Below are 17,577 nucleotides of genomic sequence, written 5' to 3'. Positions count from 1 at the left end.
TTTGCTATTTGAGCAGAAGAGGTCGAGAAAATCGGCGGATAAACCGGTTTGCATCCAACGTTACAAGCATACGCCTGCACTCAAAGGATATCCAAGTCAATATTCATAAAGTACGCGGAGTAATGAAAATTAGCAGAGCTGCTTTTCGACAATAATTGCCTCGAGGATGAAAAAAAGGCACAAACACACTTGCAAATCACTTTTTCAATTGATGCTCTTTCAAATGGCGCTACAAGTTTAACGATACTCTCCTATTAAAGTGCAACGTACGTTTTGCCGTATTCGTCCAGCGATCGTGCTAAATACAACTAATTGATCGCCAAGTTTATCCCGAGAAACAAGCCGGTAATTCTCGGAAAGAGAAAAAAACTCACCGAGGGTACCGCGTACTCGCGTGGAGACTTTCGTCTCATCCTGCGAACGCACTCGAAGAACTCTCGAGCGGCGGCAAACACTCGAGAAATCCCATTGTGTCCGAACGCTCGAAAGATCGGTATACGCAATTAGCTCACCACGGGTGCGCGCGCGAAAAAAAGTCCGCTTCAGCGGACACGCGGAAGTATCGACGTGCCTCCTCCTAGGTTCAACCGCCTGCCCGCCTTTAAAAAGTAGAGCTATCGTCGGTGGGCCAAAAATATGTGTGCGGCCCAGCGAAAGTGCAAGTTGCGCAACAGACGCTCTCACACACGCACACACACATACACACACAAACGGGTTGGAGCAGGTAAAGCTGCTGCTGCTGCTGCTGCTGCTACGGCTGCCTTGATAACTGTACAAACGTATCGTCCCCTCGAGTATGTGTGCGTACGTGCGTCTGATAAAACCGTCGAGAACAGGAGAACGTGTGACTAACGGTGCCAGTCAATCATAATTCGGCGCCTCCCTCAATGCAGGTACGGAAAAAAAGCACAACGTCTAGTCGCTGTCTGCGCGCACGGCTATTAAGTTACAGCATGCACGAAATAAAAACAATTTGACATCGAGAGGGAGAGAGTCAGTGAGCGACAGAGAGGGAGACAGAACGGGTTCTTTGGCACTGCTTAATTAGCCGGGCGACGACAATGCGATCCGACGCTGCGTTTAATTGCATACGATTAACCATACGATCTTTTCGATGGAAATCAGTTGCTGGGTGTCCCCTCTTAGCCGCCCCCTGCCCGACAATGATGATTCCTTTGCTTGCTGCGGCGACGCGCGCGACGAAACTGGTTGCCAATCGGTTTTTCGAACGATGGAACGCAACGGCCAGAAAGAAAAATCGGCACCCCGCGCACACTTTGGAAAGCCTTGCGCCGCAGGCTTCAAAAATATACAAGCGCTACGTGCGCACACATGTGTCCACGCGCACCGACACATTCTTTATAGAATTCTAAGAAGAAACGATCGCTCGTGATTCCGTTGCACGCTGGAATAGAACGCGCAATAGTGCACGGCACACAAAGCGCAGAGCTCCTTCGTCAGCAGCAGCCTAAACATTTGCAACAGTGTGTGCACGCAACAGATTTCCGGTGGTGGCAGCAGCCTCCCTTGCTCGTGTCGTCGACAAACCTCCTGCCGATCGCACTCTTTCTCTCTCTCTTTTCTCTCGCGTTTTATGTATACTCACCATGCAGGATGACGACGTCGCTGGACCAACTCGACGATTACTGTTACACAGACCCGTGATGCCGTTTAGCTTTCCGTTGAAAATTCTTTATGCGTGCGTGTTATATATATACCTCGCACTCGAACACTATACATAAAACTCTACATATATATCGCGTACACTTAAACGCGACGCTGCAACGGCGCGAGAGAACGGAGAGCGGGTTCAGCGCCCGACTGAACTGAGGATGCAATCGGCCGCACCGCCATGGCCATCGTCCGCCAGAGCGCCAGTTCTCTCTTTCTCTTTTTCTCCCCGCCGCCGTTGCCGCCGCCACCGCCACTCGCACTCGCACACAAAGCAGCTGCGCGCGCAACCATCGCTCTCTCTTCGTCCCACTCTTCCTGCTCCTTCCAACATGTAGCGAGTAGCCGATACTATAGTTTGTACTCTCTCTCTCTCTCTCTCTCTCTCTCTCTTTTTCAGTGACGATCATCGCTTGTTACAATTCGTAACTTACATGCTGTTCATTTTAATGAAAAGTCATGATACTTAATTTACTGTCAAGTTGAAATAGTTTTCAAACTCTCTACTGCGATGAATTCAATGTTAAGGGTTACAAATAAATTTTTCAGTTAAATATTCACGCATAGAATAATTTGTTTAGTAAGTGGGCAGCACATTGAAATTTATCCATAAATAACTTACTTTAAAAATCTAGTTTGTAAAAAGAGTTTACAACATAAAGGAGAAATTGAAAATTATCTTCACTATTTGTTTTTTTTTTTCATAATATTACATACTTATGCATTACTAATAATATTTAAATATGTTATGCTCAGATATAAAATATATTTTTTTAGAGAGCAAATAATATTATATTGCGCATATCATTTAATTATAAAATCCTACCAAATTCTATGTATTTCTATACATCTAATTATATTTTTATGCATATTTCGTCTTGTTTTGTAACTGTCTTCGTGAATTTTTTCCGATGTCATTGTACGACAGATAATAGCTTGCTGGGTTTCAGTATTATATAATTTTGTAATTATATTGTTAATTAATTAATAGATGACTATAATTTGAAAAGTAAAGTAAGTAATAATAACGACAAAGGCTCATTTCATATGGATAATTTTTTCATTTTTACAACTCATCTTGAAAGCTCTACTAACTCGTTCGAAATAGTCTCTTGCCCTTTTACCAAAATAACCCTGCCAAGTACACAGAGAAGAAAAGAACAAAGTCACATGGGTGTACGAATTAGTTATGAATACAATTTTTATGAGATTATCCGATATCTCATTTTTTTTTTCCTTTTCAAATTTTGCGTTTTTTTCTATGTGAAGATATGGAAGAAAACGCTAAGGAAAAAATTAAGAATTAAAATTCACAGTAAGATAAGTATTAAAATAAAAACGTAATTGAATTACTTATTTTTCTTATTTTCGCATTTTTGTTATAACACGTACTTGTAAAAAAATAATTTTTTTTAATATATATAATGCAATAAAACAATGTTGTCTAAAAATCATACATTTTACAGAAATAAACCATAGCTTAAATAAATTATTGTAGCAAAAAACGGCTACATAAAAATACAGAAATTTTATTGTAAGCACGTTCTTAAAGTTAAAATATTTCAACGTGATTTAATTTTCTTATCAAATCAAAGGAAATATTTTATTTGAACATTTTAATTTAAAATAATTGGACCATCACGCTGTTATATAAAAAACGTACAATAGAAATAAACATTTAAAGTTATTCTTCTATTGCAAATCATTTAAAAGTTATTTCAATTTAATAATGCAAGTAACAAAAACTATTGTACATAAATGAAATTTCAAAGTAAAATTTACACGCTAACTTATTATACTTAGGTAGACTAGAGAATATAATTAGATAATAATTTTGACAATCTCCCACTCTACCATGACATCACTTGTTTTTACGTTTTACCAGGTTTTAGTGTTAATAATTTATTTAACATGTAACGTTAATTTTGCGAAAAAAAAGCAAGAATTCAAAACGAATCGTAGTACTTTATTAATACAATAAACAGTTATTCAAAAGTTCAAATAATGGTCGTATTACTGAAGTAATTGTATATTTTTGGTTTTTGAACATTCTAAAACATTGCAGAACGTTTCATATAACAATTTACTTTTTATTGTAAAAATATATTACTCTAACTAGACGTAGCTCTGTATACGTTCTAAATCGATAACACATGTATATACAGTACGTATAATTGATAACAAAAAATTGCATATTTATAGTCATTTAAAAAATTACCGTAATATAAATGTTAAATTTTTCGAATCGTACCCGACGATTCTTACACTTGTAAAAGAATGCTGAAAGAATGTATCGTTTCTCAAAATCGTACAGATAAAGAAATAAAAAAAATATATTTTGTTATTTGTGTTAAACTGGGCTTGCATTGGTAATTACTTGAAAATAGAGTAGAAATGGCCGACTTTGGATAATTACGCAAAACGTGTTTTGTAGAACGAGGTCATTTGTTCCAAGAAAATGAATGTCAAGACAGTATGAGGTCCCAAACGGGCATAATATGGAAAGAATCCTTTCCAGAGAGCAAATAATCCTTCATTACGCACAACTTTGGTCAACACATCTATGGCACCTGAATACTCTGGTTTTCCATTAATTGTTTTCATATTTTGGATCCTACAAATAATAATCATTTTAGTACCTCAAAGGTTCCTTCTGAAATATGTAGCTTACCTAGTTTTAGCAATATCAACAGGCATGGATGCTGCAGTTGTGACTAGACCAGAAATCATGGAACTTGCAAAGTGCAGAGTAATGTTTTCTTCAAAATAGCCTAGTAAAATAATTATACTTATAATAGTTGTTTATAAGAAAAACAAAAACAATATAAATATAGAAAAATATGTACCTGTTTCAAGGAGAGCTTGTTTAGCTTGTGAATACGAAGCCAATTGAGCAGCATTAACTACCATGGCACGACCCATTGTAGGGATGGCTCCTCGCCACAAGGTAAATATTCCCTCTTCTCTTGTCATTCGAAACAATGCATCAAATACATTCTTGTAATTCCGTCTGTCAGCTAAAAAAAGGTTTAAATTTAAAGAATGATTCAAATAAGTAAGCTAAGGTCTCAAAACAAAGTAACTCTCTTGGCTGATTGCCAGAACATAAGAAAGAAAATGAGTGAAAGGAAATCAATCAATTAATGTTTCTCAGTAAGATGCAACATTTAAAATATGTAACTTACCTAATGCTAATCTACCATCAGCTGTCATACGAATGAGAGCAACTTCTGCTGGGGTTCCAACAAATGCACCAATACATCCAGCTACCATACCAAGGCCAGCTTTTGTCAAAAAATTTGGCTGGCCGTCTTTCCTGAAGAATTAATTCATAAATTACAGCTTCTTTTGTTCATATTCAATGACAGTGCAGAAAATAAAACTCACGATGCTAATTCAAAGAGCCATGTGTAAATTCCTAGCCTTGTTGTTGTATAGGTTGCTTGCCGCATGAGGCCAGCAGACAGTCCAGAATACATTGCCATGAGTCCTTCATTTTTCATTATCGATGAAATTACTTGCACTGTTGAAGTTTTCGTGCCACTTAGCTGCATGCGATTCTTTATCAAGTCCAGTGGTTGGACAAAACATGTGGCTGCCATCCTATTTCAAGAGCGATAAAGCTTTAATTAGTTGTCTGTGAAAACCTCAAAAATAGACAGAATTATTCAATGGAACTTGCCATCCTATGTATAAATAGTCTGCTGTCTCGGATAACAAGGTAAACGGAAAAAGTTACCAGACTTATTTCGTTACTAGTAAATTAAATATTTACCGTCGTTCTTGTTATCAATCTCGAAACTATCGCCAGTGATTAAGTAATCATTCGCTATACTGTGTTGATCGCATTCACACGCAAACAAGAAAAAAAAAAATGAAAAAACAGAAAAAATAAGCAAACTCCATCTTGCATATTCAGATATGCTGTTTTTAACTTTTCCAAAAAGGAATGCACTGACTTACCCGGAGGTACCACCGATGAGGAACTTGATAGCATTTGGCACCGTTTTTTCGCTCATATTGACGGATGTCGTTCGCTCACGATCAAGTGGTAAATAACGTTGAAGGGGCAGCCGGCCAGCGACTGACTCCGCGCGGCAGAGGCCTTCGTGCCGATTATACTCGAAGCTCGATCTTGCGGGGGGAAGGTTGAAGGTCTCTTGATTCGACTCTCCACTCAGCTGACTGCTGTCGCGGCGCTGTGGTGCGCGGATTGACGCGAACGAACTCCCGCTTGGAGGCTGGCGTCACCGTGCGGGCACTTGCTGAATTATCGATCCCATGGCGGGACGTTTTTATCGTTTTGATGAGCGTGCACAAGAAAATAAAACTAGGAAAAAGTCGATTGAGTTACGTAACAACCGTGTATTATGTTAACAATTACGAGAATCACATCGAGTGGTCAGTCCATGAAGTGGAGCCTGAAAAGTTTGGCGAATTGCTCGTTAAATATGAAGGTGAGCACGGTATGCGGGCCGACTCTCGAGTAATATGGCATAAATCCCTTCCACAGAGCGAGCACGCTTTCGGTCTTTGCGATGTTGATTATCACGCTGATCATCCCCGGCATCTTGCCGCCGGACGACTTCATGTTCTGAATGCGCGTTTTGGCGATGTCGAAGGGCATCGAGTTGACTGACGTAATCAGACCCGACGCCATCGCCGCGAGAAAATGCAGCTGGACGCCTTCCTTGATGTCCACTGAAAATGATCAGCTCATTCGACGGCTTTACAGTGGGCCTTGCAATTGGATTGCCGTTTTTCAGTCCACTGAAGTTTGAAGGACAGTGGATCGAAGCGAACAGATATTGGATCGCCCATTTTATCGTCCGCCCCGAAGCAGATAAATCATTGAAATCCTCGTTACGTTAGAGCAAGCAACCTCGAGTCATTGAATGCAGCAAGAGGCGCGAAAGAAGAGCGAAAGACAAAGGGAATTACGCGCGTTGCCGATGACAAGCTTAGCCTGGCTGTAGGTGGCCAGCTGCGAGATGTTGACAATGGCGGCCCTGCCCATGGTGGCCACGCTGCCCCCGCCACAGTGTCGTCGGGCCCTCCTCGCTGACGATCCTGGTAAACGCATTGGGCACGCTGCTGTAATTTCTTCTTTGTTCTCGTGTCGCGCGAGGAAGACAATGCTCGTTATTAACGGTGCGACGATCGCAAAGAGAGAGAGAGAGTGAAATTAGCTAACCGGGTGGAAGTCGGCCGTCCGAGGTCATCCTCACGAGAATCACTTCCGCGGGCGTGCCGACGAAGGCTCCGGCTGATCCGGCGGTGGCCGCCATGCACGCCGACATCGTGAAATTCGGCGGCGCGCCCGGATACATCTCTCTGCATCGCAACCCGTGGTGCTGCTTTGAAACGCTCGCGGACGTCGGCGATCGAACCGAGCGATCGGCTTTCCTTCGCGAAAGCCAAGCGTCGACGAAGCGGAAACGAGGAAAGCAGCACCCACCCGTACAAGTCTCGCAGCTGATTGTAAATGCCGAGCCTGGCCGTGGTGTAGGTAGCCTGCCTGAGGAAGCCAGCGTCGAGGCCCGCGTAGAACTTGAGCAGGCCTTCCTTGTAGAGCGCGGCGGCGGTCTTGGCCATGGTAGTGCCCGCCTCGCTCATCTGCATGCGGTTCTTCATGACATCCATCGGGTGCACGAAAGTCGTGGCGCAGCATCTGTTCACGAGAGAGGCTCTTGAGAGGTGCGCGGACGAGCGGGCACTCGCCTCGAGCGCGTCGTCACCCCGAGAGCCCGGCGTTCGCAAAGTTGAACCACGGTGGCAGTGGCTTCTTCGGGCCGACCGCCGCTCTGTCCTTGCTCGCCGACATGCTCGCCGCTGTTGCGCGCGTGCGTTACATGGCTCGACGCTCTCGCCGTGGACTTAACCTGCTCGTCGGTGCTCACGTGTTTGCGACGCGCACCCAGCAAATAAACGAACGACAGTCGCGCGAACGAATGAAAAGGCGCGTGCAGAGTGCAAATCGTTTTTATTGGCCGCAGCGTACAAGCGTTAGGCGAAGACGAAGGCGCTCTCGTCATTGGCGCTCGGCGGGCAAACGGCTCTTTTCTGTCGTCGTCTCCTCGGCATCTCCTGGACTACCTCCGACTCGACGGCCCTCCTGAATGGTATCAAGCCGACGTCTCGTTTGAATTGCTGCCGGAAGGAGGACAGAATCAGACTTCGCAGATGGGCGGGAGAAAGAAAGCATCGGCTCTGATGAAAATTACCTCGATGGCCTTTTCAATCGGGAAAGTCGGGCGAACACCGCGCGACTCTCGGAGAATGGATTCCGCGTAAGCCAAAACCTTCTCGTTGGCTTTGTTGATCGTCTCTTTTGTTTGCACGGAATCGTCCGCTTCAATCTCGGCTTTTTTCCGCTGCGCGTTCTTTTCCGCCTGCAAAGTAGATGAAATGAAAGCGCTGTCGCTTCAATCAGATCTCTCGTGAAAAGGAAATCTCGGGGATCGCCGGCCGACGTTGGAAAATCTCGCGAGCGGCCGGATTGCTCGGCCTTGGAAAAGCTTTGTTTTGTTTTTGTTTTTGCTCGTCCGAAAGGCGCGAGAAGGGCAGGTAAAGGTAGAGGTAAATAAACGTGAAAAGTTACCATCTGCTTCTTGAGCACGCCGCCGTAGTCCAAGCGCTTATTGCGCTCTTGCTCGCGCATCTGCACGTTCCACTCGCGATCGAATTCGTCGCGTTTGTACCGCTGCAGCGTGTCCCAGAGCTTAAGCTCATCCCGTTCGAGCTTGCGTTTCCGCTGCTGGTCCTCCAGGCTTTTCATTTGTCGCTGCGCCTCCTGCCGCACTTTCTCTCGCTTCAGCCGCTGCTCGGCTAACCGCGAAACGTCCTCGGCCTTTTGCGCGTCCTCCATCCTCCTCGTTTTTTCATCTTCGTCCTTCTCCAGCCGTCGCCTGCCTGCGATTCTCTCGGCGAGCTTGCGAGCTATTACACGTAACAGAAATATCGCGATTATCCAGAGGCAAGCCTTTCGTACTTCGGACCAGTTTCTCCCGCATTACCGAGAGAGTCGACCTTCCGCGCTTTTTCCTGGCGAGCGATTAGCGCCTTCTCTTTGCTCATCTTCTCCATCTCGCGCTTCATCTCGTTGTAGATCGCTATATTTCTGTTTTGGAATTCGTCCTCCTCTCGAAGCTTTCGCTCGTACTCACGCTTCTCCTCGATTGCCTCCAGGAAGATTTTGCTCAGCTGTTCCTTTTTGCGCAGAGCCTAGTCACATCGAATCTCATGAATAATTTTGGATGAATCGAGAGCCGGCGCACCTATGCCCACTTGACTCACGTCGCGCGACTCCCTTTCCTCGATTTCCTTAATTTCCCTCGTCATGTTCGCTTGATCTTCAATTTCGGATTGCCTCGATGACTCTTGGAGCTTCTTTGTCGTTTTCTTGTTCTGCTCGATCCTAGAATAGCAAGTAATAATTTCTTAATATTGGCAAGCGAAAGTTGTCGAGAAAATTAGTCGCGGTACGAACTGCTCGAGTATTTCTTGTTGATGATCTTTCAATTTTTTCATTCTGGTCTCTCGCTTCTCTCTCTCCTCCCGATGGAACTTATCGATATCCTGCGCGACGCGCTCGGCAAACTCCTTGTCAATATTCTCATTCAAATGCTTGATCGAGTTCTGAAACTTGGTCTGCTCGTTGAGTTCCCTGAAAACCTATCCGAGCAAACACAGTTAGCGGGCGCATACGCGAAGCACACGAGCGAGCATACCTCCGAGGTGAGTAATGCTCGATTTATAAGTCTGCATTGAGGCTTCCTGTACAGCAGCATCTCTCTGGCCTGCTTCACAACCTCGGCACGTTCTTGCGCGTTTTTGGCAGCCATCTGCCTCATAAATTCCAGCCTGTCTGCCTCCTCCAGCTTTCTCCGTGACAGCAGCTCCTCTTTCCTTCGTCGCTGGATGTTCTGCGCTCGCGAGAAACGAGTTAAACTCGTCTCGCGCGACGTCGATCGGAAAAATGGGACAAGTTGGCGGTACCTCGGCGGTGTCCTCCCAGGCCTTGGACATCTCGTAGGACGCTTTTTTCAGGTCGGCCAGGCGCTTCGCCTCGCGTTCCGCCAGCAACGCCGCTCGGTCATTCTCGTACGCGCACTCCTGGATGCGCGCGTACGCGGCTTTCGGCACGATTAGCGCCAGTGCTCGCTCTGAAACCTTCGATCGACTCGTGAACGGAACCATGTTTCGCGCATCACGACAGAAATCAAAGTGTCGCCTTACTTTGGTATTTTCGAGGGTTTGGCCAGGCATCAGATAGTAGGTGGTCCGAATCAGCGCCTCCCTCTCTTTCATCCGCACCATCGTTTCGCTGTACCACCAATCAATTTTCGGTAACAATCCCAATCACTCACGAAATCATACAGGTTATCGAAGTGGCGCAGATTACGACTGTTTACCCACAGTGACTCGTTGCTATGGTGTCCAAACAATCCGTTTCCGTTCACTAATGTCTCGTCGTTCTTTAACAATGGAAGCCGATAATGTCGGATTTCCATTTATTCATTGTTCTTGTGTTCAATTGTTGCGCTAACATACATTTCTTCGTTTCATGCAAATATCAATTTTTCAATCTAATTCATGAAAAATTAAAGCATTCCTAAAGTTAAGTACTGATATATCAATTGGCAAGATTCATTTGTAAATATTATTAATACCTATGACATATTAACTTAGGAGCAAAGCTCTGAAACATTTTGTAGGAAAGAAGGAATGGGAAAGATGAGAAGTTTGAATAAAAATGACCTGTATACAATTGAAAGAAGCAATTATTATACGAAGATGATTTATTATCTGTTTGAAAATTGTAACAGTCATAAACAATGAAAATAACTATATATATATATATATATATATATATATATATATATATTATTTTCAATTGTGAATCTTATGCAATGGTAACGTCAATACTTAATAAGGTATCGAGAGATTATTGAGTATGCTTTTTTTGAATAACTTCATCGATGGTATTGAGCTTCATGTCAAATTTAACATACAAAAATTATCTCGATTACGAGGTAGCGTATGTGTATTTAAAAATGGCATATATATATGTATATATATTCTAGATTTAGTTTGCTACGTTAAATATAATTTTCGAAGCCAGCTTCATTGGGAAATTGGTATAGGCAAATGCAATCTCGAAAATTGGAAATCAAATTTAAGAATTAGTTTGGTTTACAAGTGTTGCGGCAATGGAAACTGTTTGCAAGGTAATGCGGCGATCTCGGACGACGACGCGCAGATTGGCACACGTATACAGCTGAGTATTATTTTTAACGTTTCCACGAGTATACAATCAGTTGGATCTATTGTTTTACATTTATTGCGGAAATCGTTGCGTGCGAGCTTGTAATAGGTTTTTACCGATTTTTCCACGCGCGAGTAATTTTGCCAGCATGCACTTTTCCTTCACTGTCTAGACACAACAATACATAATATGCAAGATAACATTGATATATATATACATATATATATATATAACAACAGCAACATGGTATACTACAGTGATCACATATGCGCGTGTCGAGTGTGAATGCAACAGCGATACGTCGAAGGATCGGGATCATCCACATATATATATATTTTTTATGGTTGACCATGTTGAATGTATAGCGCGCACTCGAAGCCAAGAAGTCCTCTACCAAAAGCGAAAGTATTTATTATTAAAGACGATATATTGCATTCCAGTACAAGAATCATCGTCGTCGAGTGAACACGCGTACAAGAGGCAAGTTACATATGTATTATAGTAATATGACCATCGCGTCCACAAAACTTTCATAAATGCGCAGCTAAGTTGTATCCAGTTGGAATATGGAAAGTCGGAAAAATAGGTGTGATATGTGGCTGACTACACGCGTCATTCGAAAAATGCACATTTGAATATATGTATATATAGCGACGCGCGCGTCCCAGCCGTATGTTTATGTAATCCGCGAAAAAAATAGATTTTGAAGAAAATAGCCTCTTCTGCGTCGCGCGTATGAAAAGTGAGTAGCGGATGTCGCGGAGAGCGCGGGCGCCTATTTTCTTACTCTTTCCCTTGCATTGTCCACATTCGACGAGCCAAAGCGGCGTTGTCTCGTGCGTGGCAGTGAGAGAGTCGAGAAATGCGAGAAAGAGAGCCACTGCGATCCAAGTGTGTCTGTATTACAAAATATACCATTGACGTCTCAATTCCTAGACACGTATTCGTGCGCGCACGTGAGGTTGACAATGACGATGTGTGCGTGTGTATACACGTTGAGTTTGCCGATCGGTAAACAGCCAAGTAGTACAGTTTGTCGAATCGACGGAAGCATCGTGTTAGCGGCTGGCCGTTAACGCTCGAATTAGAACGCGCGAGGTAGACGAACGAAAGAAGAGTTTCAGCGTATGGAAGCAGTTTACACGTCTGTCGATGAGAAAGCCCAATTAGCGGAGGTGCTTCACGTCAAGTGAAACGGTTATTTTTTTTTTTTTAATTTTTATCTCGACAATCAACGCAACGCTACGCGAATCCAGATGGAAACGATGAGAGGCGTCGTGCGAACCGAATCTGCCAATCAGACAACCCAAGTACATTCCCGTAGCGAATGTATATTGGCGGGCGCCGGTTTTGGCAGGCGAAAATTGGACGTTTGACGCGACGTTGAATCCCATCAGTTCGCAGAAATGAGACAGAGCGAAGAGGAGACGAGCAGCTCTCGGGCCGTGAGGGATGAGCTCGCGCGAGAGGCCGAGAGACGACAGCGAGCGCGAGGAGGTGGAGCGAGCGCGGACATCGAACTTTCGGTTGGCCGGGCCGCTCGGCGCTAGAACTTGTGCGTCTTGTAGAGCCAGACGTGGTTGCTGAGCCTGCCCTCCTGCCTGAGCACCATCCTGATGTAGAGGCCCGTGCTGTCGGGCGCGCGGGTGGCAGGCGGCTGGGGCGGCGGCGGCGTGGGCGTCGGCGGCTCGACCACGGGACTGGGCGGCGAGGTGACCAGCTCGACGTCGGCCCGCACGAGGATGCGCCGGTTGAGCACGGCGGCGACCTCGTCGTCCTCGGCGGACGGTGGCTCCTCCTCGATGCTGAGCGACTCGGCGCCGGAGCCGGCGGTCGACTGGTGGCAGGCGAGGCAGGCGGCGACTTCCGCGGCCGGGACCGCGGACGCCAGAGGTTAGTTGCTGCCGCTGTGCTGGCGCTGGTCGCTGCCGGAGCCGGCGTCGCTGCCCAGCGAGTTGAGCGTGACGCTGCTGCCGTACGGATCCAGCGACGACTGCACGGACATCGAGCGGCCCTGGCGGCGCACCCGATGCGGCGACAGCTGACCGGGGTCTACGCTTGTCGGGTCTGCCTGCGAAAAGGCGGTAAAGGTCGAACTCAGCGACGCACCGGCGCGGACAGCACGGCGCCGAGCTTACCTGGTAGGCCAGCGCGTTCACGATGGTGGTGTTCGGCACCAGACCCAGCGGGTGCACCTCGTGCATCAGCACGTTGGCCGGGATCTTGTGGAACTGGATGTACTCGATGAAGTTGTTGATCACCTCTTTCAGATCGATCGTGGGGTTGCTGTCGCAGTACTTCTTGCTCCACATTAGCGCGGCCTGCACACAACGCTCGGATCGTACACGTGGCAATCGCGGCCGGGGCCTGAACCTGAACCTACCTGAAACTTGGTGAACTCGTCGGCGCGCAGCTCTTCCCGCGCGAGAATCAAGCGCACCACGTGCTGCGGCAGCAGCGTGAACGAGCCGAGATTGAGCACCTCATTGCCCCGCTCGTCAACGAATTCCAGCACCTGAAGTACATTACCACGGAAAGGCGTCGTTAGGCGTTCATCGTAGACGACGTTCAATGGCGCTTCGGAATTGATTCGAGACCGAGCGTCGGCCGGACGCGAGCCTGGCTAAATGTCGCGCCAACACCGCGAGCAACGCGATACACCCCATTCTCATCGGGAGCGGAGCGTCATAATTCGGCTCGGCCACTCGTCGAAACGAGAGAGAAAGAGGGAGAGAGAGAGAGAGAGAGAGAGAGAGAGAGAGAGAGAGAGAGAGAGAGAGAGAGAGAGAGAGACAACGATCAATGGCAGTGCGGCAGAGCGATCGGTCAAGCGCCCCAATCAGCTCACCGAGCTTGTACTCGTATACAGCGACTCGAGAAAAATGAGTAGCGAAACGACAAGAGGGAGACAAGAGGGAGGAATCGCCGAGCAATGGAGCCGGGTGAAATATCGCGTGCGGCCGGCTGCAATGGAAAGCCATCGGCGCGCGTCCAATCAATCGCGACTGATTGATCCGGCGCGTCGCCGCGGCATTCATACCTTTTGCACGAGTGATTTAGTGCACTTGTACTGGATGTAGCGCTCGGCGGAGGCCAGCAGGGCGCACACCGTGTCCACCGTGATGCAGCACTGCACGAATCCGGCGCAGGCACGTCGCAGCTCGTCCAGCCCGTAGTAGTCGGCGGCGTTCATCACACCTGCGGACACACAACGCGTCCTTTGAAGCGTCGCTCGCGCAGGGCCGGTGCGCGCCTCGGCCTACTCACCGAGCAGGGTGCGCGGCTGCAGGGTCACGCTTCCCGTGTGAATGTACTCGATCAGCTGGCGGAAGACGTCCGGCTCGAACTCGTCGATAACCAACGTGTGGTGGTAATACGGCTGCGGCTGCGGTGTTCACGAAACAACTCGTTAGCCAGCTCTTACGCCACAGGACGGCAAATAAGAGTCGGCTTCGATCGATCAATGCCTCACGGAACAAACGGTCGATCGCGCGGTGCTGGAGCGTGCATGATTGGTCGGGGCGTGCTCTTTCAAACTTGCCGCATCCACTCAGCACTGACAATTCATTTAGTTCCGATTGCGAGCGTCGCCTATTTCAACTGACGGCGAGTCCATCTCGACCAACTGTTCACTGCTCAGTGAATCGCGCGTAAAGCGAACTTCGTTCGGCCAACTTGCGAAGCTCCAATCAGGTGTCGATTGAAAATAGACTCGTAAAATTCATCCTTGTATTTTAAACATCCGCGGTGGAGGGAAAAAATTGGCACAAGACAAAAGAGAGAGAGAGAGAGAGAGAGAAAACACAGTGACGCGCAGAAAGTTACATTGTGCATACGACTCATTGTTCTACTGTACTGCAGGATATCGTCGAAGGAGGAAGTCTAAAACACATATGATTACGGCCGTGGCAAATGTGCTCATTAAACTACTACGATAATAACACTGGTTGGCGGATGGCACTAGACTATAGCGACGATTCAATACGCGCGATTAACGGTATGCGCGTACGTTGCCGCGCGTTCTGCTATAGCCGTCGAAAGGAGGAACGGATTCTACGTGTAGTGCATGCGCATGCGTGTCCACGGCAACGGACGTTTGTCGCAACAAGTGCCGAACCTCTCAAGGGATATCCACGTGCGTACAGCTAGACGACAACGTGACAAACCGGAGGGCCGAGCGGAGGAAATTTCGTCAAAAATAAATAAATTATTGAAGGCTGTTGCGATACCTCTTGAATGGACGCCAGCTGCTGCGTGAACCCTGACCGCTGTATGGCACACAACATAAGGTGTTTGTTATCAAAGCAGTTGTGTAGCGACGTCAGCGAGATAGAAAGAGAGAGAGAGAGAGAGAGAGAGAGAGAGAGAGACAGACAGACAGACAGACAGAGAGAAGAAATGAATATTGACGCGTGTCGAGTCGTCTTCAGACGCAAATCAAGACGACCGTATACGAGCGAACACTGCAGCGTTGGTTTTCCGTCTTACCTGTTGCGCTGCGTTCTGCAAGTTGAGCAAGGGCTCGGAGCTCCGCTTCAGGAACAGCTTCAGTTTGTTCTCTTTGGGCGGTGGCTCCTTCTTGCGCTGAGGACTCGGCGCCGTGTACAACATCTTGTGGAAGACCCTGAGCGAGATTGACAAATCAGCACTTTTTTCTCTTTCCGCTGTCGCTCGATAAGCGCGTAAACGGACTCATGCGCGAGAGGCGATTACTTAGACCGATGCGGACGCAGAGGGGCGACGACGGGGGCGGATTCACTGACTATGAATCGACGTACGTTCGTGCGTCATTTTTTCTCCCTCGGCCACCGGGGAAATGAACTATACTTGCGCGTACCTTCATTTGCTCGTTAGTGAACCCGTTTTCCAACACAGTAATAAGCTTTATTTTTTTAACACGAATACGTAGTCGAGCATTTTCTCACTTAATTACGATATACTTCTACTCTTATGCGCAATCAATACTCAAGCGAAATAATTGACTACTTGTTTTGGACAGTCCATTGCTCAATTTTAGTCGCGGATTATTTGTATTCATTTCGAGCAGTACTCGTTACTTAATATAATTAACTTGATTACAGAAACGATTTTTTGCGAGTATGAACGATAATTTTTTTTTTTCAATAATTTTTATCGAATAACTTTGATCAATCGATTTAAATGAAAGAAAAAAAAACTTTTTGCTGCGAGAAAAATTGCTATATCAACGAAAAGAAAAATAATGGTATTGCTCCCTTCTCCACCACGTTCAGCCTTGCTCCCGCCAATAAATTTTTAGCCTTTCTCGGCGAATACTCGTAAGTACAAGAAAACGGCCAGACAGCGGTGAAAAAAGCAAGGAATAGACGAGTAACGCTCTTTAATTGCGAGCGAATCAGTCTACTGTCCAGTCGAGAGCTTTGGTCGGAAAAAAAAGTGCGTAAAACACACGCCCCGCGCGCGCGCGCGTCCGCAAGTGAATCCCGGAAAAGCCCGAGGGTGGGGATCGAAACATCGGCTCGGCCGGACAAACGCGACGGCGAGCAAGGCCAATTACTTACTTGCTCCTGGCGGCCAGCACAGCCTTGACCGCGCAGACGGGCTCCCGGGTCTCGCCCACGAGGAAGGTGACGTCGCAGAGCTCGGGCATCCTCGCCAGGAACTTCATGTCCTCGGCGAGGCCGGACTTGTTCTCGAAGGTGGAGTTGTCCGTCTCGTCGCCGAGGAGCCCGATGGCCCCAGCGGCAGCGGCCTCCGGCATGGTGCCCAGCTCGCAGTCCGGCGGCCCCTCGGCCTCGTCGGCCGAGCGCTCGCCGTCGGCCAGGTGCTGCTGCTCGGCACTGACTCGTCAGAGCGTGCTCTCTCGCGAGCGCGGAAGCGTAGCCGAGCGGAGAGCAAGCGGAAGCGTTAGCTGCTGGCGCGGGTACCTGTTGCTCGAAGCCGCGCTCGCCGCACGGGCTGCGGCTGCGGAGGAACAGCTTGGCGTTGGCCTGACCCCAGGGGTGCGCACCTTCTCCTGGCGTAGTCGCCGCTGTCGCCGGCGCCGTTGTCGACCTCGCCGTGCGATCGCGCGAACCAGCTTGCGCGCGGCTTCGAGCAGCTCGCTCGCTCTCGGCCGGAGTCAGCCTCGCCACCGAGCCACTGCGCATGAGCCCGCGCTCGACGATCGAAGCCCGCGCACCTGCGCCTCGCCGACCCCCTGCCAAGCGTCGTCCTTGCGCGGGATGCTCGGCGCCGAATGATCGATCATCCGGGCTGGGCACCGACGCAACTGCTCCTCGAGGCTCTCCGCAGCCTGCACTTGGCAGCGGGGCTCCCGTTTGCGCCTTTTCAACGAGGCACAGGGGGGAAGAGAGAGAAAGACAAAGAGCGAGAGAGAGAGAGACGAAAGCGAGGGGAGTCTCTTCGCTCCTCGGAGACCAGTGCTTCGGCGCGGAACAGCAGCGACACTCTTCCGAGCCCACTCACTCATAACGCGGCTGCGCTGGAATAACGAGCGATTTCATTTTGGCTCGGGGAGGGAGGGCTGCACACCTCGCTCCGGAGGCCTGGCTTTAATCTATCCACGCCAGTTAATTGCCGTTTTTTACTCTCGGAGATTACACACTCTCTTCGACCCTCTCTCTCTCTCTATTCACTCTCCACCGGTAAATATATGC

General features: G+C 47.7%; 2 protein-coding genes and 1 pseudogene across 2 annotated transcripts; all 3 read right to left on the bottom strand.

The window, feature by feature from the left end:
* Positions 1-3,364: 3,364 nt before the first annotated feature.
* LOC131674875 (mitochondrial 2-oxoglutarate/malate carrier protein-like) lies at positions 3,365-5,865 on the bottom strand. The gene is made up of 6 exons (XM_058953688.1): positions 5,635-5,865; positions 5,059-5,274; positions 4,857-4,987; positions 4,518-4,688; positions 4,343-4,442; positions 3,365-4,285 (listed from the first exon to the last, which is right to left on the bottom strand). The coding sequence occupies exons 1-6, from the start codon at positions 5,688-5,690 to the stop codon at positions 4,084-4,086; spliced, it is 876 nt and encodes a 291-aa protein (XP_058809671.1). The 5' UTR covers positions 5,691-5,865; the 3' UTR covers positions 3,365-4,083.
* Positions 5,866-6,032: 167 nt separating this feature from the next.
* Positions 6,033-7,507, bottom strand: LOC131674876 (mitochondrial 2-oxoglutarate/malate carrier protein-like; annotated as a pseudogene).
* Positions 7,508-7,548: 41 nt separating this feature from the next.
* On the bottom strand, positions 7,549-17,363 carry LOC131674877 (uncharacterized). The gene is made up of 19 exons (XM_058953689.1): positions 16,846-17,363; positions 16,480-16,748; positions 15,428-15,563; positions 15,169-15,207; positions 14,207-14,318; positions 13,980-14,137; positions 13,323-13,454; positions 13,078-13,260; positions 12,845-13,010; positions 12,493-12,802; positions 9,910-10,024; positions 9,670-9,843; positions 9,402-9,596; positions 9,161-9,345; positions 8,968-9,088; positions 8,688-8,895; positions 8,273-8,610; positions 7,896-8,063; positions 7,549-7,821 (listed from the first exon to the last, which is right to left on the bottom strand). The coding sequence occupies exons 1-19, from the start codon at positions 17,065-17,067 to the stop codon at positions 7,678-7,680; spliced, it is 3,375 nt and encodes a 1,124-aa protein (XP_058809672.1). The 5' UTR covers positions 17,068-17,363; the 3' UTR covers positions 7,549-7,677.
* Positions 17,364-17,577: the final 214 nt, after the last annotated feature.

This window comes from Phymastichus coffea, unplaced genomic scaffold (genome assembly GCF_024137745.1).
Source record: "Phymastichus coffea isolate CEN01 unplaced genomic scaffold, Cenicafe_Pcof_1.1 PCOF00328, whole genome shotgun sequence".
Taxonomy (NCBI): domain Eukaryota; kingdom Metazoa; phylum Arthropoda; class Insecta; order Hymenoptera; family Eulophidae; genus Phymastichus; species Phymastichus coffea.
This window is presented reverse-complemented; position numbering and strand designations above follow the sequence as displayed.